The 20054-nt window shown below is 46.1% G+C and overlaps 1 protein-coding gene across 1 annotated transcript in view; it reads left to right on the plus strand.

The window, feature by feature from the left end:
* The first annotated feature begins 1253 nt into the window (after positions 1 to 1253).
* The window catches only part of LOC144128090 (tyrosine-protein phosphatase non-receptor type 7-like), a 55093-nt gene continuing 36292 nt past the window's right edge, over positions 1254 to 20054 (plus strand). The window contains exons 1-2 of the mRNA XM_077661164.1: positions 1254 to 1543; positions 12495 to 12622. Of these exons, the coding sequence (XP_077517290.1) occupies positions 1474 to 1543; positions 12495 to 12622 (198 nt within the window). The 5' untranslated portion in view covers positions 1254 to 1473. The remainder of the gene's footprint in view (positions 1544 to 12494; positions 12623 to 20054) is intronic.

Raw genomic sequence — 20054 nt, forward strand, 5'->3', positions numbered from 1 at the left:
CGCCAGGCGCTCGATTTTCTCCGGCTGCTCCGCGCACTTCCGGTGGCTGCCCAGAACACGTTCGTTTTTCTCTGGCTGGGTGGTTTCGGGCAGCCAGCGGGCAGCCAGACTCGCCAGGATCGTTGTAAAACTTGCTACGAGACAAAGTTACCACAATGTGCAAGCTCTGGGCTCAGTTTTACTGCAAACAAGCTAAGGGTTGATGCGAGAAAAACTTTTGAAGTCTTCACGATAAAGATGCGCGATACTGTATGCGCTGAGAATTGCGGCGATTCTGTAGTGCTATGCCATGGATGAGGAAACAACGCTTAGTGCGAGCGCTTGCTACGCTCGTCTACAAGCCGAATCTATACACATCCTGCCGACGTCTCTTACTGTGAAGAAAGGACACGTAGTAAAAAAGGAAGCTGAGAGAGCTAAACGAGCGATGGAATAATAATAATTGGTTTTTTGGGGGGAAAGGAAATGGCGCAGTATCTGTATCATATATCATTGGACACCTGAACCGCGCCGTCAAGGAAGGGATAAAGGATAGCAAGGAAGGGATAAAGAAGGGATAGCGATGGAAACTCCCGAAATGCGAGAAGAGAGGCTTGAAAAGCGACGACGCAAGGCGGCGCGGAGAAGGTGCGACAAGAACAACAGGAGAAACGATTCGGTCTCATCCACGACTACTGCTTCGTCATCTGCGGAAACAGCTTTCGCTTTCTATATCCTGGCTTAGATGAGTTAAGCCACTGCCAATTTTTCTACAGATGTACCACACACTGCACATGTGCCATCATCTTGCTTAAATTTTTTGTAGCTTCGCGTTCTAGACACCCTGATCTAGCTTCAAACAGTAGGGCACTGCCGCTATAGTTATCATAGAACGATTCCTTCCTGATCTGCGTTTTAAATTTAGGCATATTTCTAGACTCTGCTTCTTTTACATTGAATAAATCCAGTTTTTACCTTCTGTGTTTTTACCTGTCATTTAAAGCTCTATTTCGCCGGATGGATGGATGAATACGGCTGAGCCCTTTAAATCGGGCGGTGGCTCAACCCACCTAGCCATGACTTGTGAAATTTTACTCCTGTCTTGCTTTTAGTCACCAATCGTATAACTTGTGCTTAGTTACTTTTACCCACTTAAAATCTACTTTCCCTTCACTATCCTTAAACCCCAATGCCTTGGGTAAATGCCGTTGTATCGTTGACAGCGCCCCTAGCGGCACGCTGAACATAAGCCGCGCTCTCCCGCTTCTGTCTTTGCAAGCCGTGGTAATAACGTTGGCGGCAGGCGGCGCGCGCGGCGCCAAAGGACAACGCGCGCTTCTCTCAGAGTTGGGGTCGGAGGAGGAGGAGGCGACACGCGAAGCAGTGACGGCAGTGAGTCGCTGCAGAGAGTGTTCGCTCGCGATATGTAATCTCAGTAGTGCTGCTGCTGTGTGATGTTTGTCAATACGGCATCATGTGCCCGTTGAAGACAGGATGAAGGCTACGCGGCTACGCTGCGCGTGGTCATTGCTGGCATGCGGCTACCTCATCGTCGGCGCCAGGCGTAAGTAAAGCTCAGTTTCTGCTTGCAGCGCTTTCTACTGCGGGTGGTAGGTAAAGGGGAGCAAGGCATTAGCACACTTCTCTCATTCGGTATTATTTCTTTTTTCATCGCGTTTTGTAACTCTCATGCCGAGTGCGCGCGGCATAAACAGCACAAAACCTTCGAGGGGCTGGTGTTGCAGAGGAGGAGAGGGGATCGCTACATTTGTATGTGTCTAGCGTGAGCTTTCCGTGGGTCCAGCCTTGCGACGTGTTTTGACTCCTGCGGCGTTCCTCGTCGCGCCGCGAGTGGAGCGGCGTTGTAATGCACAGTGCGCTCTGCAGGCACCAGCATGAGCCCGCCTCGATGGCACCACAGGCGACGGGGGAAAAAAAATGAAAAGAAAGCTATCGATTCCGAGCCGCACCGCCTCTACATCGCGTTTGACCTCCTCTTGGTCTCGCCGTTCAGATATGATGGCCCATTCCCCTCACGCTTTTCCACCACCGCCTGAATGAAAGTCTCGCCTCTGCCTTCCCGTCTATCTGCTGTTTTCTATGGGCAGCGCCTTTAATGTTCGCTTGTCTGGCCGAGGCCAGTGGCAGACAATGACTGCTCGTCCCTGCGTGTGGCATGCACGCGCTGACCGTGTATACTTATCGGCCACAGCGCGCAGCTGTTGTGTATACGCTAGTGGCCGATTCATGTGGCGAGGCTCCATTAACGATCGGGCTCGCGGCGGTGCGCTGGCCCGAGTCGATGACACCTGTTTTTCTGCGTAATTCTGCCGACGTCCCGTGCGGCACTACGGTGACGTGTGTGCATTCTCTTGCGATGAAAACACGGCCGCATAAAGAAGCCCGACGCGTTAATTTCGAGGTGGTTGCACCGTGTGTCCAAGCAGAGCGAATCATCCGACCGCAGTTTAGCACAGCGAGCCTGCCCGCTACAGTCGCGCATTAGTGCCGTAGACGGAAGCCCGGAAACCGCCGCGGCCGCCAGCGGCTTCGTTGGTTCGCGACACGCTCGGTCGTCACCGTAGCTTGTCGCGCTTCACGAGCGCTCGACGCCGGGCTGTCACGCTTGGCCAAGTGTTCCACAGCGTTTGTTCATCACCGTATCGGTTCAAGGCGGGATGTGACGCGTCTGTTTTCCCAGCGACGACTTGCAATAGTCAGGGCTGTATGCAAATTCTGCTGTGCGCACACATGCCGTTCTCGGCCTTCGAGAACTAACTGGCCGTCCACTCGAAAACCGCTCTGTGACTTCAGTGGCGGTATCAGAGCTTGCCATGTTGCATCCACCTCTGACTTGTTTGCATGGGAAAGCATTTGTGTTGCTCATTTGGCCTCGCACGTGCATTTAGCGACTGCTTCCTCCACGCCTGGGTTGGTACATTACGCAGTGTGGTACACGTACTACATAGAACATGACAGTTGTTTTCGGCTCACAGTTTTGCACCTTGTCGTTCCGTTGAAGCCTGTCTGCTGCCTCCCAAAACATTCATGCGGGTGGTAACTGTGGTCTAATGCATAGGCATGCACAGGTCTCTCCATAAGAGGGGACTGATGTTCATAGTAGTGCCTCTTCGAGTCTTCTGGGTAGTAGGGAACAACAGGGGACAAAATTTGCACCCTCCTTGCCTCCCTCTGTGCGTGCCGATGGTCTAGTTGAGATTTGAGGCACTGTATCCAGATGCTTCAGTGTGACCAGGCTTCATGATTGGTCTTAATTTTCAGACTTCAGTTGTGCAACAATTTTGGCTGTCTTGCTCTTTATCTTCTGCAGATGTGCCATTGTCAAAGAACCAGTTTGTGTACTTCATGTGGTGCTTCTGTGACCATCTAGCCGTAGCCACTCACTTGTTCTCTTGGTGCATAATGTCAGGTTGTCTGAAAGCAAGTCACTTCAGACATCCTTGCAATTGTGGCTTCAAATAAAGAGTTAGGTGGATTAATATGCTTCACAAATTTCTTCTGCAAGCTTTAGGCAAAACGTAGGAAAGGTTTGATTGTGGAGAGCAGTGCAGCCTTCTGACAGAAAAGTGTGGGGTAGATAGTTGGACCTTGATGCAGGTTATTTTTTCCTGTTGGTCTGTGACCTCAAAATTGTAATTGAAAAATGGTTTTTGCAGAAAAGAAATTGCGCAGTGTCTGTCTCACATATCGGCGACACCTGAAGGGTGCCATAAGGGAAGGGATAAAGGTGGGACTAAGAGAAGAAAGGAAGAAAGAGGTGCTGTGGTGGAGGTCTCGGGAATAATTTCGACCACCTGGGGATCTTTAACGGTGCACTGACATCGCACAACACATGGGTGTCTTTGCATTGTGCCGTTGTGGTGGCTCAGTGGTTAGAACGCTCGGCTACTGATCCGGGGTGCCTGGGTTCGAACCCGACCACGCCGGCAGCGTTTCAAAATATTAATTGTGGAGGTGTTTTGTGGCCACCAGAGCTACTTCACGGGAGGTCACGAAACGGACAGCTGATTATTGTTGACCGTGATGTGTGGCCGTTTCTTCTTGCTCAGAAAGAAAATACAAAAATTGCTGGTGACTAAAAGATATGCACTGTCGTTAGATGAGCACTGTTGTTTTTGGGAAGTTTTGATGCTGAACAACTTGAAAAAGCAAGTTATAATGCCTTTTAAAGTATATATATGGATATTTTAGACCACACCAAATTAATTCTATTTTTCTTCAAAGCTGTGAATCCTTTCTGAAGAAATCATCACACTTAGCCCACGGAATTGCCTGATGTGAACCTAGAGGGCCCCGGTTTTATGCTGTATTCGGCTCGTTAGTAGTCTATTTATCACAACAGATGAAATGCGCCAGGCAGTGTCTGTGAAGATGCTGATCTAGAAAACTTCCAATTCATGAGAAGAAAACATATCTTTAATATTTATTGCAGCTCTCTTCATGTGTTCCACCTACTATGGATGTTAGCCAGGCTTAAAACAATTGCCGTAATTTGAGTGGTGTGAGAAATACTGCACATTTCGAGAGAACACCTGGTGTTCCTTCCAGGAAACGTGCTATTTGTGAGCTGTGTCAAGTACCTAGGGTTTTTCCTTTTGGAAAGCTCATGGACACACGATATAGTTATCTTAATTACTCTTATATTGGTGTATACTTCATATAGGCCAACTCTTTAATTTCAGTAAGCAGAAAAGAGAGAAAAAATAGAATGTCATATTGGTTGCCCAACGGAAGCTCCAACCCAGCAATGGGTAAATAAAACAGCTGGAACAGCACACCACATACTGGAGCTGCAGCAGCACCACAATAAACTCATTACTGGAAAAGCGCTCCCACTGCTTTTGCCAGTATGCTTTTTTCCGAGGCATGGAAATCACATCCTGTCACTCAGTTTTTTTTTACATGACTGGGTGTAAGAGCGTGTCTCTCTTAAACGCTGCCAAATATGGTCACCCACATTCAGTAGGCACAACTCACCGGCAGCTGAGCGACACTGAAAATTTTCTTTTTTATGAGAGTACCTCAGAAGTGCGCAGTTGACGTGGTATGTCTTCGTCCTTATATTATATTGGCCTTATCTGAGAACCCTTTGTCTGGTGTGCTTAAAAGAGAAGGGGGTGTGCACAACCTTTGCATAGTAGCAGAGGCAGCAACTGTCGTAGTCTGTGAAGGCTCAAAGGCAGTCAGAATGCAAAGCTTTCCTCAGTAACATCACTGGCATCATTCTCTTCCTTTTCCAAGTTCATAGATTGGCTCGCACCTCACCTTGGCTGTGATTTGCATACTGGTCGACTGCAGAGATTGAAGAGCGCAATATTGAAAAGAAGTTCAACCTATACGCAAGTAGATACAGTGTGTAGGGAGATGTAAGCAGGCGTGTAAGCATGCAGCAGTGCATGAAAGCCCTCCCCTTTGTATCACATCAGGAATCACTCGCGTACTGTGGCTGGGCAGAAATAAGCATCCTTGCAACACTACCAAAGCTGCGATGAGTGCACAGGGGATATTATGACACTGCAATATGTAGTGCCAGTACAAAATAGGCATATGGGATTGTCTGATTTAAAGTGCGCATGTGCAAAATTTCTATTTTATATTGAGCCTTAATGTTTGCTTGCGTTACATACGTAATTTCCCAGATTGCTGTGCATGACTCTTTTGCATGCATTAAAACATTGCTTCCAAAATGGTGGTCCCCTTCCAAGCAGAACCCCTCGCCTCGGACTGAATTCGTCATTATATTGCCGTTTTAGTACGTTCACTAGCCGTAAATGGGCCACTGAGATTTCACTTCGTCCCATCAATAATAAAAGAGATGAGTGACAAGTATGCTTTATTTTTAAGAGTGTTAGCTCTTACTCATCACGTTTCGAGGTTTCATGGGGTCTGCTATCACCCTTGATCACAGCACCATCTGTGGCAGCAACTACTCATCACGTTTCGAGATTTCGTGAGGTGTCCTACCACCCTGAGATCAAAGCGCCATCTGTGGCGGCAACTAGAAAGCAGCGCATCTCTCATTGAGACTTGTAGTGCCATCTACAATAGAACTGTAGAAACAGCCACCTGCCGCATGCCAATGATGACGTCACGGTCCAATATGGTGGATAGAGGTGGAACTACGCGAGTACGACGTCAGGGGACGAAATGGCGGCATATTTTCGGTTTCTCGAATCCAAGATGGTGACCATTAAAATTGGTTGTGCCCTCTCATTCCTTTCTCCCCCCCCCCCCCCCCCCCCTCACCAAAAAAATATCTTAAACCGGGTAGGAAAACTGTCCTGTTACGTGACCGCTATAGATGTATACATTCGTTCCGCTATATATACTCCAACAGGTACCCATCCGGGGGCAGTTGTATACCGTATTTGGTAGGCAAATAAAACCCTATGGTTTGTGGTATAGAAATAAAGCCACAGTTAAATATTCGGTAAACATTGTATACATGCAATTACTAATTGAAGCGTTACCATATCGCACTGTGAGCCGAATTCTATGCCCATCTTGACCACCCAAACAAAGCAAATTTCGTTTGGTACGTATCTTGAGGGGGTGTAACTTGACAATCGGTAGACGTGTGCATGCGTCATAATTTCTCTGATAGATGACGCTAGGATCGCACCGCTAGGCGGGGTGCGTGCACGCGTAGCCGAGCTTTCTTCGTCTAGTAAACCAAACAGCTAACGCTCGTTACTTCAGCGTCTTCCAGAGGGTGGCGGCCTTTTTTTTTTATTTAGAGCGACGATTCTGCCAGGTTTAGTCCGAAGAGGAGCGTCGGTTTGTTGGCAAGAATGGTTCCCGTTCTAACAACCGGATGGCGGCATCGTGCAGAACTTAACGGTTCTTCGTTTGCATATGCTGAACTAAAAATGCAAATGTGACAAAACATGCAACATCCCACAAAATGCTTGTGTTTAGCATACATAAGCATGCATACATATGCCTGTGGTATGTAGAGAGTGTAGGTTTACACTCTTCTCTAACCTTATCTGTGTATGCCGCAAGCAGACGACAAGTCGCGGAGGAACACATTTGACACGGTCTCCTGATTGGCTGAGGAGGTCTCTACCTTCCATAGTGCTGCAAGGAACTTATGAGATGGAGTATGGTCAAGCACTTGCATCGCTGCTGTAATGGTTATGATTAGAAATGTGAGAGTGGCAGCAACTGTGACTCAGTAAAGGTTATTCCAGCTTATAGTTTTGGACCTATAGGCACAGGGTCTTGGGGGCGTGACACCCTCAGCTCAGACATTCTTAGCAACAAAGAAATGAGGCGGTGTGAATTGATGCCTGTATAAAGCAAGCGCGTTTGCTGTGAGAGTTGTAGTCAGAGGTGACAAGGCCACCACGAATCAAATCAGTACTGCAATAGCGATTATGTTACACTCAAAAAGCTCGGTGAAGGTGAGGAAATATTGTTTGCAACATGAATGTCGGTCGCTCTTTGAAAAAGGCTTCATTTTGCTACATTAAACGATATAAGAATGAGGTGGCTGTTAGTGAGAGTAGCTACTGGCATTGTGGAAGCTGGAATGATGATTGGCTCAAATATTTGGTGTCTGTTATGCTAGGCTATCGTATTAGAAGATAAAAATATAGTTTGTATAGGTGATTTGTATGTCAGTGGGAGTTCATTCTAAGCTTTACCACCTTTTGATACAGCCTTGCACTGGATCCCTGCTTGGTTGGATGAATTTTCTTCTTGTGTTGTTGGAGTTTTTTTCATAAAGTTATGCAGGTGACCTGGCGTGTGTTGATTCTCCAGAGAACATTTGTATTGCAGAGCAAATTGGTCTCACTAGCGCGCTCTTTCTGGCCTCTTCTATGTCTCGACAGGTGTCATATATAGTGGTGAACTCATTCATGGCCAGTACAACAGCCACAGGCTCAGATTGATGCCACGCAAGCTGCAGCCTGGCAGCGGCTTTCTAATGAGGCAACGGGCACCTGTGCATGACTCATGCATGAGCGTGGGCTACATTGCAGATGCACCCCATGGCACAAAGCCTGCTGAAAAGATGCTAGAGCACTGACTCACATGGCGTGCACCGTTGATGGAAGGGAGATTAAAGCCGAAGCAATTATTGCTGGTGCGCTGTTTGGTTTACGTGATTGCAGCCTGGCTTGAAAGTGGTGGAGAGGGAAAATGGATCTGAGTTGTCGCGCACACTGTAGATGACATTGCGTTGCATTGCTGTAGCTGCTGTTTGTCTCAGGACATGTGTGGGAGGAAAAAGTGCACGAAGTAAATTTAATGGTTTGACAGGTACAAAATGACTGATAATCACAAACATAAGAGGTCTGAATTTGACTCGTAAATTTATCATTAACTAAGCCATGTTATACCTTGCTGTGACTATTGTTCTGTGTTTTTTCCCTCTCGGAGGGAAAGGCAGAATATTGAAATAAGCATTTTGAGGTGACTGTGTTGTGCAGTGGTACCATTTATCTAAATTGAAATGTTAATATATGGCTACTACTAATTGGGACTGAAAGGGTTATTGGTTGCCACCTCTTCTGCAATGTAAGCAGTAAAATATATAGTGGAAAACGCAGTGGAAAAGGTTTAGAAAATTGGGCCGATGAGCATAGCTTACTTGACTTCATGCGGTGACTCCATATGCTTGCTAGATGTCGTAAATTTCATAGGAGTGACATGGCAGCTGTGAATGTGCATGAATATTGGTTCTTTGTCACAGGCTGCATATGATCATTGTTCAGAATGCATAGGGTATGGAACATGACTGTACGTAAATTAACCCCCTAGTGGACTTGGATGAGCCAGGCTCATCATAAGCCAACTGTCAGTTTTGGCTCATGACGAGTCCAGCTCCTCATGTGCTTTCTGGCATTCCGATTACGGTTTAAGACAACTAGGGCTCGTCCAAAGCATTTTTTGGGTTGCTGAGAGATGGCAGCAGGGGTACTGAAGGTCTGATTGCTTTTTGCTTGGCCTGGACGGTGAAACTTGACAGTGCACAAATGAACATGGCTGAGTACGAGAGCGGCGATGCGACCGACTCGAGCGATACTGATGATTACAGTTCGTTTCATTCCTTAAGTGAGGACGGCGATAGCGAGCACCTTCCTTGCAGTGAAACAGAAAGATAAAAAGGACACAGTGGCGAGCAGCCGTGAGTGGTGCAAAATTAATTTGATAAACTCCCTTCCCGCACCTCCTTGTGCGGGAAAGCTCATGCAAGAAAGCACTGTTTGCGATTCCATGCTTTGAGCGTTGGAACACTCGTGAAAGCCTGGAATAGGAAGATCCGAGTGATTTTGTAAATGTGACAAACATTTCGTCACTTTTAAAGTTATTATTTTGGAAGCTGTTCCTGTATGCTTTGTTGCACTTATATACCTGATTTCCACATTGGAAATATGCGTAATAAAGATTGCTACATTAAAGAAAAACAATTTTTACCATGTTTTTTATGCTTTACACCAACCAACTTACCAATTCCTTCAACAAAAAATTGATTGTTCTGGTATCATTTCTTGAAAAAAATGTGTTTGCAAGGGTGTTAAGACAATTTCATTGTCTCTATGTTTTTCATTCTTATCTTTTGTATGCTCAAAATAGAAATTTTTTGTTGAAGTATAAGACAAAAGATTAGCTTCATTAGAGTAATATTGAAGGAGTACCTTTTGCAACAGCTCCATATCATCAATTAAAGCAGTTTGTTTCACTTCTTTATAAATGAGCTTTGTGCCTGCCACAGACAAGTCTGATGAGGCTGGAAAGTCCCGGGACCTTTCTCTAGTTATCTGTGTCCCAGGGATTTGTGCAAGATTTCACTTTATCTGCAATGCATATATGAGATAAGATTGATGGAGTACTTGATGCAGGCTTTCTTTTCCCTGTTTCTTTTTCTCTCAGAGAACGATTGGCAGAAATCACAAAACTCCTGTGATTGCTTGGTTTTATGCTTGGCTATTTCTGGTCATTTTGTGAGTAATTTTGCTATTGGCTGCATAGCTTTTTGTTTTTTTGCTGAACCTCCACCACGAATTATCGAGCGTTTTGTTTCAGCTTGCACTGTGTTTATTTACCTTGTCCAAGATAATCAGCTGGCATGAGTCATGCTTCTGTTTATCACTGACACCTTGGTTCTCGTTGCTGTCGGGGCAACAAAGTGGCATGGGATGCTAAGAAGAAATGCAGCCCTTGTTGTTGCTCCGGTGTATCACAGCTGCATCCCTTTCTTGTGTAGCATTTCCTCATGGTGGTTGTGGGCATCAGGAAAGCATGGCTTCCTGTCCTGAAGGTGTGTTCTGTTGTGCCTGTGGGTGCAGTGTCTAAATGACTGCTTTTTGCACTTGGACCATTGGCCGCGTGCCATTGTCACTGTTGTCAGTCTGGACGTCGTGCGGTGGCCAGGTTCGATCTATTCTGTTTCAGCTGTCCATCAATTTTTGTGCACACAACTTCGAATTACCGATGAATGACTTGTGGTTTCTCTCATCATTTCTTTTTTTGTATTGCCGTGGCTCTGTGATCTTTAGAAAATAGTGGAGAGACATGGCGAATTCGTGGGAAGTCTTTCTGAAGTGGTGACGTCAATGATGTCAGTCCAGTCTTTTGTAGCAGTTATGATGAATGAGTCATAGTAGCTCTCATTACACGACATTGCTGACTGTGACCTTGTACTAATGACTGACAGCGATAAGCTGTTTCTTCAGAGCACTGTTGTTGCAAAACATTTTGTGGGAGAAACATTTCATGTCACTAATTTTATTGTCGCTGCCCACCATTTTATTTGTCCCTTTCAAGACTCTCTGGGCAAGTGTGAACGTGTTGGGAAATGGTATCGGAGTATTGACACATGGGTGGGGGGGTCCTGATTCGTATTGCATTCTCAAGTGGAAAGATTATTAAAATGCTCTGTGCTCACATGATCAACATACCACTATCAAAATCATCACTTTGCCATCACTGATGTAGCTTAAGAGTGGTGAATCGTTGTTTTTGAGCAGTTTTGTTTGCTTCACTGTCACTGAAGCTTTGTTGTTGTTGCACACTCATCACCAGTCGTCCTTTTGGTGCTTGGGCACTTTTTGAGCCTGGTTGTGCTCCTTGCTGCCACTTAAGAGAGTGGCACAGTTCTGTTTGCTATCCCTATTTTAGTGCAGGTGCTCAATTTTCAGTTATGCGCGGTGTTCGTGAGGCAGTAATATTTTTGAGCCCCCTTGTCCACTTGCTATGTATGCGTGTGTTCACACTAGCACGCAGTTGCATATTGCACCACAAAAATGCCAGTGCTAATTCATTTTTTTCCTGCAGTGGAATCTAGCAGCCAACTAAGTGGAATTTTGCACTGTTCTGTGTATTGTTTAGTCATTTAACTGCTTTTTTTACTATCTTGTTGAGTGAGTGTTTGTATTGTTTGTGTGCTTACTACAATCACTTTCTCGTCACTTAGCGCGCTAGCAGGTCGGGCAGTGTGCAGGCAATGATGTAAACAGTACTTGTCAGTAGTCTCCATGGCTCACCATGGCTCATTTTGTTAAGTAAAACTCTAGTTTGGGTGAGTTGGTTCATGTTGAAAGAAAAACTGGTAATGGCGCAAGAAACGGGGACACAGAAGGCACACAAAAGACAGGACTGACGCCAGTCCTGTCAGTCAGGCGTCAGTCCTGTCTTTTGTGTGCCTTCTGTGTCCCCGTTTCTTGCGCCATTACCAGTTTTTCTTTCATTTTGTTAGCCTCACATGAATGAAATTTAGTGCGTCATAGTGTGTAATGCCTACTTGAAGGCCTTATTTTTCTCTAGTTGGCATTGGACTGATTCACACGCATAATACTGTGTTCCTTATTTACTTATCCAGGCTGTGAAAAAATTCTGCTACGTAAATTACTGGCCTACTTGTACTCAACCACCGACCACAAAGTAGCTTATGACAGTCTGCGTTTTCTATATATAATGTAACATCAGAACTTGCCTGTATTTTCCGGAATCAACAAAAAACTGCAATTGGCTGCGGCAGAATTTTTGTCGCAGCAAGCGGAGCAGCCAATTTGAGAAGCTACACGCTTTGGCGAACTGCAAGGCAACCAATGCCCCTGCTTGGAGCTGGGGTGGATCTCTCATTTCCCCAGATGGGTCAGCCTCTCAAATCGGCTGCTCCGCTCGCTGTGATGAAAATTCTGTCACAGCCGACTGCAGTTTTTTGCAGATTCCAGACACTAGGCAAGCTCCATTGCTAAATTATTTATTGAAAAATATCATAAGCCAACTTATGGTCGGTGGTTGAGCCCAAATAGGCCAGTAGTTAGTGCAAGAGAATTTTGTACAACTCAGACAAATACAAAACACATGGTTATGTGTGTGCCATGAGGCCATTAGGCCTAATCACTGCCACAAAACAGCCAGCAGGCAGTGAGGCTTGATGCCTCTGTTGCGACACCACACACTGCAAAATGCAAATGCGAGTGGCATTGCTGACTTCATAAATGACAGCTGTGTGAACCCATATGCTCTCCTCCTTGCAGCTGCAGCAAGTGCAGGCATTGGCAAGAGTGCAGAAGGCCCCTGGCGGCAGAGGCTCCGAGTTGATAGCAACACATTATCCTCAACAACCTTGGATGGCCTTTTGGGGCCTGAGCATGCAGTAAATGTGGTGAGTGCTTTGTCTTCTCCGGGACCCCCCTTGAAGGAAGGGAGCTGTGAAGTTTAAAATCTTATCTATGGTTTATTAGGTATGGCTTTTTTTTTTCATTGTAAATGATGAGCACTTATGTTCTTCACCTTAACCCTTTGCTTCAATTTTTGTACTTATTTGTGTGTCCTTCCTGAAATAATCTCCCATGAGACTGGTAGTATTATTAAATAAATAATTAATAAAAATAAATAAGCACAGGGGCACTGAGGACCACTCTTGTCAAAATTTTTTTAACTTTTAGTAGAAGTTGACGCTCTTTCTTGGTATGTTGATGTTGGTTAAAAAATGTCATTAAAATTGGTTAGTTAAAATTTTAACGCAATAGCATTGAGGAGCTCGTGTCGCAGAAAATCCGGCGTTGCCGTCGTCGTTGTTAGCGTCATTGACCGTGATTGTCAAATCCACGAAAAATACTCGGGAAAGCAACCCGGGTGGGCCGTCTAGGTCACGTGACCTTGTGGTGTGATTGCAACCTGCCCACCGGATTGAGAGCAAACTTCACACCCTGGCAGGCGGCAGTTATATTAACAATTGGTCGAGAGAGGTTGCTGGAAAAGCAACTTGGACCATCGGTGGCAGCGCCTGCCATCCCAGGGCAGTGGTGCATCGCTTAACTGCTGCACCACTGCGTCATGAGTGGGATGAAGACTCCCAGGGATCAGTGAATGTTAAGTAGAGAATGACCAATTCTAAAGAGCATTCTGACCTCATCTTTTTACTCTGGGAACTCGATCTGCATGCTCCAAGCATTCTTAGAAACTTCGAATTATTGTCCTGTGTGGGCGATTTTCCTATTAAATCGAATTAAACATCCCGGCTCCCGCCTTTTTTTTTAACTCTCCTCCGAAACGAGGAGGAATCAGCCAGCCGCGTGGCGGCTTGCCGCTCTGCCATCGGCGGATTGAGGCTTAGTGATTGGCGAAAGCAAAGAGTCCGCGTGTATTTTTATTTCTTGGGGCCTAATTTGCGGCTATGTAGTGTGCAACTGAAACTATTTATTCATGGAAACCTAAAAAACAAAATAAAGGCGAAAGTGAAGCCGCCACACTACTGGCTGGAAGGAACTCCACACGTTGGCTGACTCCTCCTCTTTTTGGGGGCGAGTTAAAAAAAAAAAAGGCGGGAGCCGGTAGCCGGAACACAGGACAATAATTCGAGGTTTCTAAGAATGCTCGGAGAGTGTGGATCGAGCTCCCGCGGTAAAAAGACGATTTCAGATTGCTTTTTAGTAGGGGCGTGCGAATATTGAAATTTTCGAATACGAATTGAATACGGATATGAAGGAAAAAATGGCTTCGAATATCTGTTCAGTACAAAAATAAATTTCAGAAAATTAACTAGTAAATCTTGTCGCCCTTACTTTTTCCAAAATAGTGTATGGTTTTTGCAACTAAAATAAACAAAACTAGACTGCCTCAGTACCGTATAAGAAAACATGATGTGCACAGAAATCCATACTATTTGATTAGACAGCATAGCAGTACCTAAACTGTAATGAGGTCACGCAAAACAAAATCCATAAAGTGACAAGACTGGCAACAAAAAATAACATGATGACTAGTAAAACCTCATTCATTTGGAGTTGAAGGGACCGGAAGAAATGCCCGGTTTATCCGAAGGCCTCAATTTATAAAAAATATTTATAAACTTATAAATTATAATAGCGTACCTTAAATGTGCTAAAAGCCGCATGCTTTTTCATTGAATGATGCATGTGTCATGTTTCATGAGGTTGTACATGATAGCGAAGCTTGTTTGGAAAGAAGCAGCTGCAGGCGTGCTACTAATAGACACGTGGCGAGTTTGACAGGGGACGCGGCAATGAAAAGTGTTTTCGTTATCTATGCATGTGATATGTAACTAATTTTGGTGCAAATATGAAATTGCTAAGCTAGTTTCAGTAATGCGTTTTATTTTTAGCTATAGCTGGTGCAGTTCTTGGGTAATTATAATTAACACCCTCGTCAAGTCACCCCAAGGTCCTAAATAATTGAGTAGAAAGTGCACAGATTTTTTTATGCCAGCATGTTCACAACGCCCTGCTCTGTATGGAGACGCAATTAGTTCTTTTTTTAGATGATCAGTATTTATGCATGCATATTTACATAAAAACGTTTTTTACAAAAATAGCTAACATAGTACTGTGCATGTAGGAAAAAAAAATCGAGAGATTTATTAGACTCTTCAATGTCTCAGGAATCGTTTGCAACAAATAGAGTCATTCTATTTTAATGCGTTACGAAATTATGAAGGTATGAGTGATGCAAATCGCAGAAAATGTGAAAGGTCAGAAAACGAACCTTAACGTTTATTTCCTCGTTTTTGGCCTCTTCGCTTGCGCTTTGGTCAAAGAAATGCGGCACTGAACTCAAACAAAGCCTCAAAGAAATCAAAGAAATTACCTCAATTTTCGACGAGCACACATCTAGAAAGCGTAATTTATAAATTTCTACTGAATATTTTGCTATAATGTTTCATAACGAAACAGAAGACTCCAGGGCTAAGAAAGAAAATAATTCCAGAGATAAAAAATTTTCACCAAATCGACCAGTTTAACGAGGGGAGAGAGAAGTATGCCTGGCTGGTGCGTGATCCTGCATCTAAAAACAGCGCTTAAGTGAGACAGAGGAGAATGAGGGCACGACGCTGTCCCCACTTTTTGCATAGCGCGACACATACGTATGTATGTCAGCAGACGATTAGCTCACATCTGCTCCGCCAAAACAATGCCAGCACTTCCTCTCACTACTGTCCCGACGTAAAATCATTCTGGCTAGAGCAGAGTGTCAAAAACTTCCTATCTTATTTAATGCCTAGCGTAGAAATCAACGGGATAAACGCTTTCTGTTTACTACTAACCATACATACAATACACAGCGACAAACTATTTTTCTGAATACGTCGCACGTGGCCAACGCGAGCTCGTGTACTTCAAGAAATTACTAAGTTGAAAGCATCGACCATTGCAGTGATTCGCAGAAACTGAGAACAGGCCTACAAGCCTTGAAAACCAGCCCTCAACACCTCTCCGCGACGCCACCCCCTGGCCTTTTGCCTACCGCGAGCCCGCTAGCGACTGCAACGCCACCTCGTTTGTTTGCATACATGCAGGAGGTCTATACGATCGCTGGAGAGTATTCGGGAATTTTCGAATATTCGGAAATTCTCGAATACGAATCGAATATCCAACATATTCGATTCATATTCAATATTTCGAATATTTGCACACCCCTACTTTTTAGTGCACCTTTGAGGTGAAGCTTAAATGCTCTCTCCAATTTTTTCTGCCGCATTTTCTGCAATTATTATGCTTTGTGTATGGGGCTGTAACTGCAACGTATGAACAATTAGAACATTTAATACGTGGGGAATCTCCTTCATTTAAACGAGTGCTTCTTGTTTAGGCACAGGCTGAAGTCAGCAGCCTACCATTAAAAAAAATAGAAAATAGAGGACCACAGTTAGCCTTGCTATGTACAGTTGGGGACAAATATCTCTGGACCACATGAAAGTGCGTAGCTCTATTATTAGCCAGTGTGTCACATATGATAGGGAGTCTGAAATAAAAGTATGAACGAAAGAGGTTTGAAGAAGATGACGAGGATGGTGATAAGAATGACGTGGACTAACCGAAGAATAAAAAAGATGAAGAAGTATTTGGTGAGGTGGGAAGTGATGATTAGTGGAGAAGAGAAGAAGAAGAGGATGACAACAAGGATTACGTGGATTGACGCCAAGGCTATAAAAGTGGGAGGGAGAGCGAGGCACGGGGGGAAGAACAGAGAAGCGGAGGCTCCAGCAGGTCAGGGACGCTCCGGCTGGAAGAGGGCGACGCCGGCTACTGCTCTGGTGAGCTCGAGTTCTACGGCTTCACACCGTGGACTTCCTGCCGTTCCTGAGCCCGTTCCGGGGAGTCAATGGAGAACGCTACCACCTGCTACGGCCAAGGGTGTCTCCAGCACTGTTGCCACCCATCCGGGTGGTGCCCCCAACGCCAACATCACCGGCATCACCTCCACGGGAGCTTGGACCGGGAGCTCGTACGACGCAGCCAGCGACGCTGCCAGCGAAGCCAGCCTGAGCACGTCGAACGCCATCTCGACGCCGGCTACTGGACCCATACAACGCCGCAGCCACACCAAACCAACCATGAGCACAAACGCCGGCCGCTAACAGTAGGACGCTAGCAGTAGACACTAGTGGCAGTGTTTCCGGGTCGTGTGTCCGAGTGTTCTCCGGGAAGATCCGTGACAAAGTTAAGTAAGGCCCCCCTCTCTCAAGAGTTTTTCCATGAAAAACTGCTCACATCATACTCATCTTCAAGCCTTGCAGCCAACCGACCATCTTCTGTGGCGATTCTGGACCCAGCACACAACACACCGCAGACGTCAAGCACACACCAAAAGCACACCAAATTGCACTTACGGAACATTAACACACCACTGCCATTGTCCGTACGATGTCCTTAATACATATGTTAATGTCCACAACACACTCCGTTGTCAAAGCACACAACAACAACAAAAAGATACATCCCAGAGATAGCTAAAGCTGTTTAATTGGCTCTACTCATGGAGTCCGCTGCAACGTTATCTTCTGTCTTCATTGAAATTGGGGTTTATTAGTACCTTATCCCACCCCCACAATGTCAATAGCCACGCTTTGAAACCGTAGGTCGATGGCTGGCATCTTGCCCAGATGTACGGAACCAACTCTACCCTTCGGAACTGTGCGCTGGCACACGTCACATGAGCGAACAAAGCATTTAACATCACTCTGGACACCTGGCCAGAAGAACTCCTCGGTGGTCCTAGACAACGTTTCTTGAACACCCTGGTGTTCGGCCATAATGGTGTCATGTCCTAAGCGTTGCACTGTCTCTCTCATATCTTTCGGTAACACCAGCTGTTGGGCCCGCCTTCCTGGCTAGCTAAATATGCTCTCCCTGTGCAGAAGACTGTTTACCAATTGATATTCGAATGATGCACGACTCCTCTTTCTTCTCACTTTTTCCCCCCGACTCTTTCGAAGCAGGCTTTCAAGCTGTGGTCTTCTCTCTGCCTAATTGCAATTTCGTCCGGTGTTACGCTCAGACACATCATAATGGGAGTAGAGAGCGGACGCTACTTTGCTCGGGTTGTCTCTTGAGCTCTTGTCTCCACTGTCGACGAGAAACTGACTGCCTCATCACCTGTCTGAGCTGTCGTGGGCCTTTCCTTTGTGTGTTCTTCAACGTCAGTCATCCTCCACTCGGGGTCGGGGCCCTCGACACTTCTTGCACCCGTAATGTTTCCCAAGATGAGATCGTAGATGGGTTGCTCTATGCATTTTGCCACTACCCGTTCAGTATAATATGGCGTGGACACTAAAATCCTGGCTTCAGGAATGTACCTCACTGTGCTATCTACAAAAGTGACGGCCGACGCTTCCCGTGTCAGATCCTCGTCCTTCACCAGGCTTCTCCGAACCAAAACTGTGTTGGCTTCGCTGTCTCTAAGCACCAATATAGGACAATCCCCATTTGCCCAATCACCACTGGCATTGCTGCTTTCGACTTCGGTGTTCCGCACACCGCCTCATTTTCCAGCGGTGTTTGCTCTCCTTTTAGCTGTGGAACTTCAGGTGGTGTGACAAGTTCTACCCGAGAGTCGACAACGCATGCAGCTCGGTCCTGCGTTCTATATCGGCACTCATCCAGAGTATGACCCCTCCTCTTACAACCTTGACACACAACCTGTCTCTTTTGGGCAACGCTACTAGTTCGACAGTCAACTGCACGGTGACCCACCTTGCCACAGAGGAAACACCTTACTGGCACCTTAGATGCACCGCCATATGCTCTTGGTTTTGTTGCACCTGTCTTTAGGACCTTTTGTGTTTCCTCCTTTGCCTTACTCATATTTCTTAGCCCTTGAGCCTCAAAGAATTGGTCTGCAGTGTCGGCAAACTCTTCAAATGAGCACAACTATCTTTCAGGAATAGGGCCAGCTTTAGACTGCAACATGCTAAAAACTGCTCTGTCACCAGCTTGTCACGCACCCCTTTAAAACTCTTTTCTCTGTTTGACATATCAAGCCACCTGTCAAAATAGTTGGTCAGCCTGCAGGAAAACTGCTTAGCTGTTTTAGAATCCTCAAGTTTCTCGGTGCGAAATCTCTCGCGAAAACCCTCTGCCGTAAGCCTGAATCTTTGGAGGAGTGCCTTCTTGACTTTCTTGTAGTCCATGGAATCAGCGGCAGGCATCCTCCCAAACACATTCAGCGCCTCCCCGACTAAACACATGCTCAATGCCGTGGCCCATTCACTGCGCTCCCAGCCTTGCCCCAAAGCTATCCGCTCGAATCGTTGCAGATATGCGTTCAGATCATCTCTTTTGTCATCAAAAGGAGCCATCAGGTTTCTTGGACAAACTCTGGCTGGTCTGGGAGATTCTGTACCCGCTAAGGAACGCTGATCATTGTCCGTGATCTCCTCATATCTTCCTGCGACATGCGCCTGTTTCACAAAAAAAACTCCTTCTCCCGTTCTATCCCTCTTTTCTCCTGTTCTTCTGCCTCGCGAGCTCTTCTAGCCTCTCGCTCTTTTGCCTTGTGAGCTCTTTTATCTTCTCGCTATTCTGCCTCGCAAGCTCTTTTCTCCTCCCACTCTTCTGCTTCGCGAGTGTCTGCACGTGCTTGCGCCCTTTCCTCTCTCTGCCTTTTCGCCTCTTCCTCCTCCTCGTCACAGAGACACATCGCCTCTTCCTTGCTTAACCCTAGCTTGAGCGCCAGTTCTAACATTTTTGCCAAATCCATACTTTCTGTCGTCGAGAGATCAGAAAGATCCGAGACAAAGCAAAAAGAAACAAAGAAATGAATCCTGGCACAAGCTCGCCTCTTAACTTTGTCACGGATCTCCCCGGAGGACACTCGGACCGAAAGAATGGACTAGGCGACAGGTGTACCCACACAAATGCACATTTAATACACCCTACGTGACACACACTAGTACACAAAACTAACGAACAAAACTAACACAAAACACCAAGACTTTCAATACACACGACCCGGGAACGCTGCTTCTAGCGTCTACTACTAGCGTCTACTACTAGCGTCCTGCTGTTAGCGGTCGGCGTTTGTGCTCACGGTTGGTTCGGTATGGATGCGGCGTTGCATGGGTCCAGTAGCTGGCATCGAGGTGCCGGCCGACGTGCTCAGGCTGGCACCATTGGCTGCATCGTACAAGCTCCCGGTCCAAGCGCCCGTGGAGGTGATGCCAGTAATGTGTGCGTTGAGGGCACCACCCGGATGGGTGGCAACAGCACTGGAGACACCCCTGGCCGTAGCAGGTGGTAGCCTCCTCCGTTGGCTCCCCGAAATGGGCTCAGGAACGGCAGGAAGTCCACAATGCG

Source organism: Amblyomma americanum, chromosome 4 (assembly GCF_052857255.1).
Source record: "Amblyomma americanum isolate KBUSLIRL-KWMA chromosome 4, ASM5285725v1, whole genome shotgun sequence".
Classification (NCBI taxonomy): Eukaryota; Metazoa; Arthropoda; class Arachnida; order Ixodida; family Ixodidae; genus Amblyomma; species Amblyomma americanum.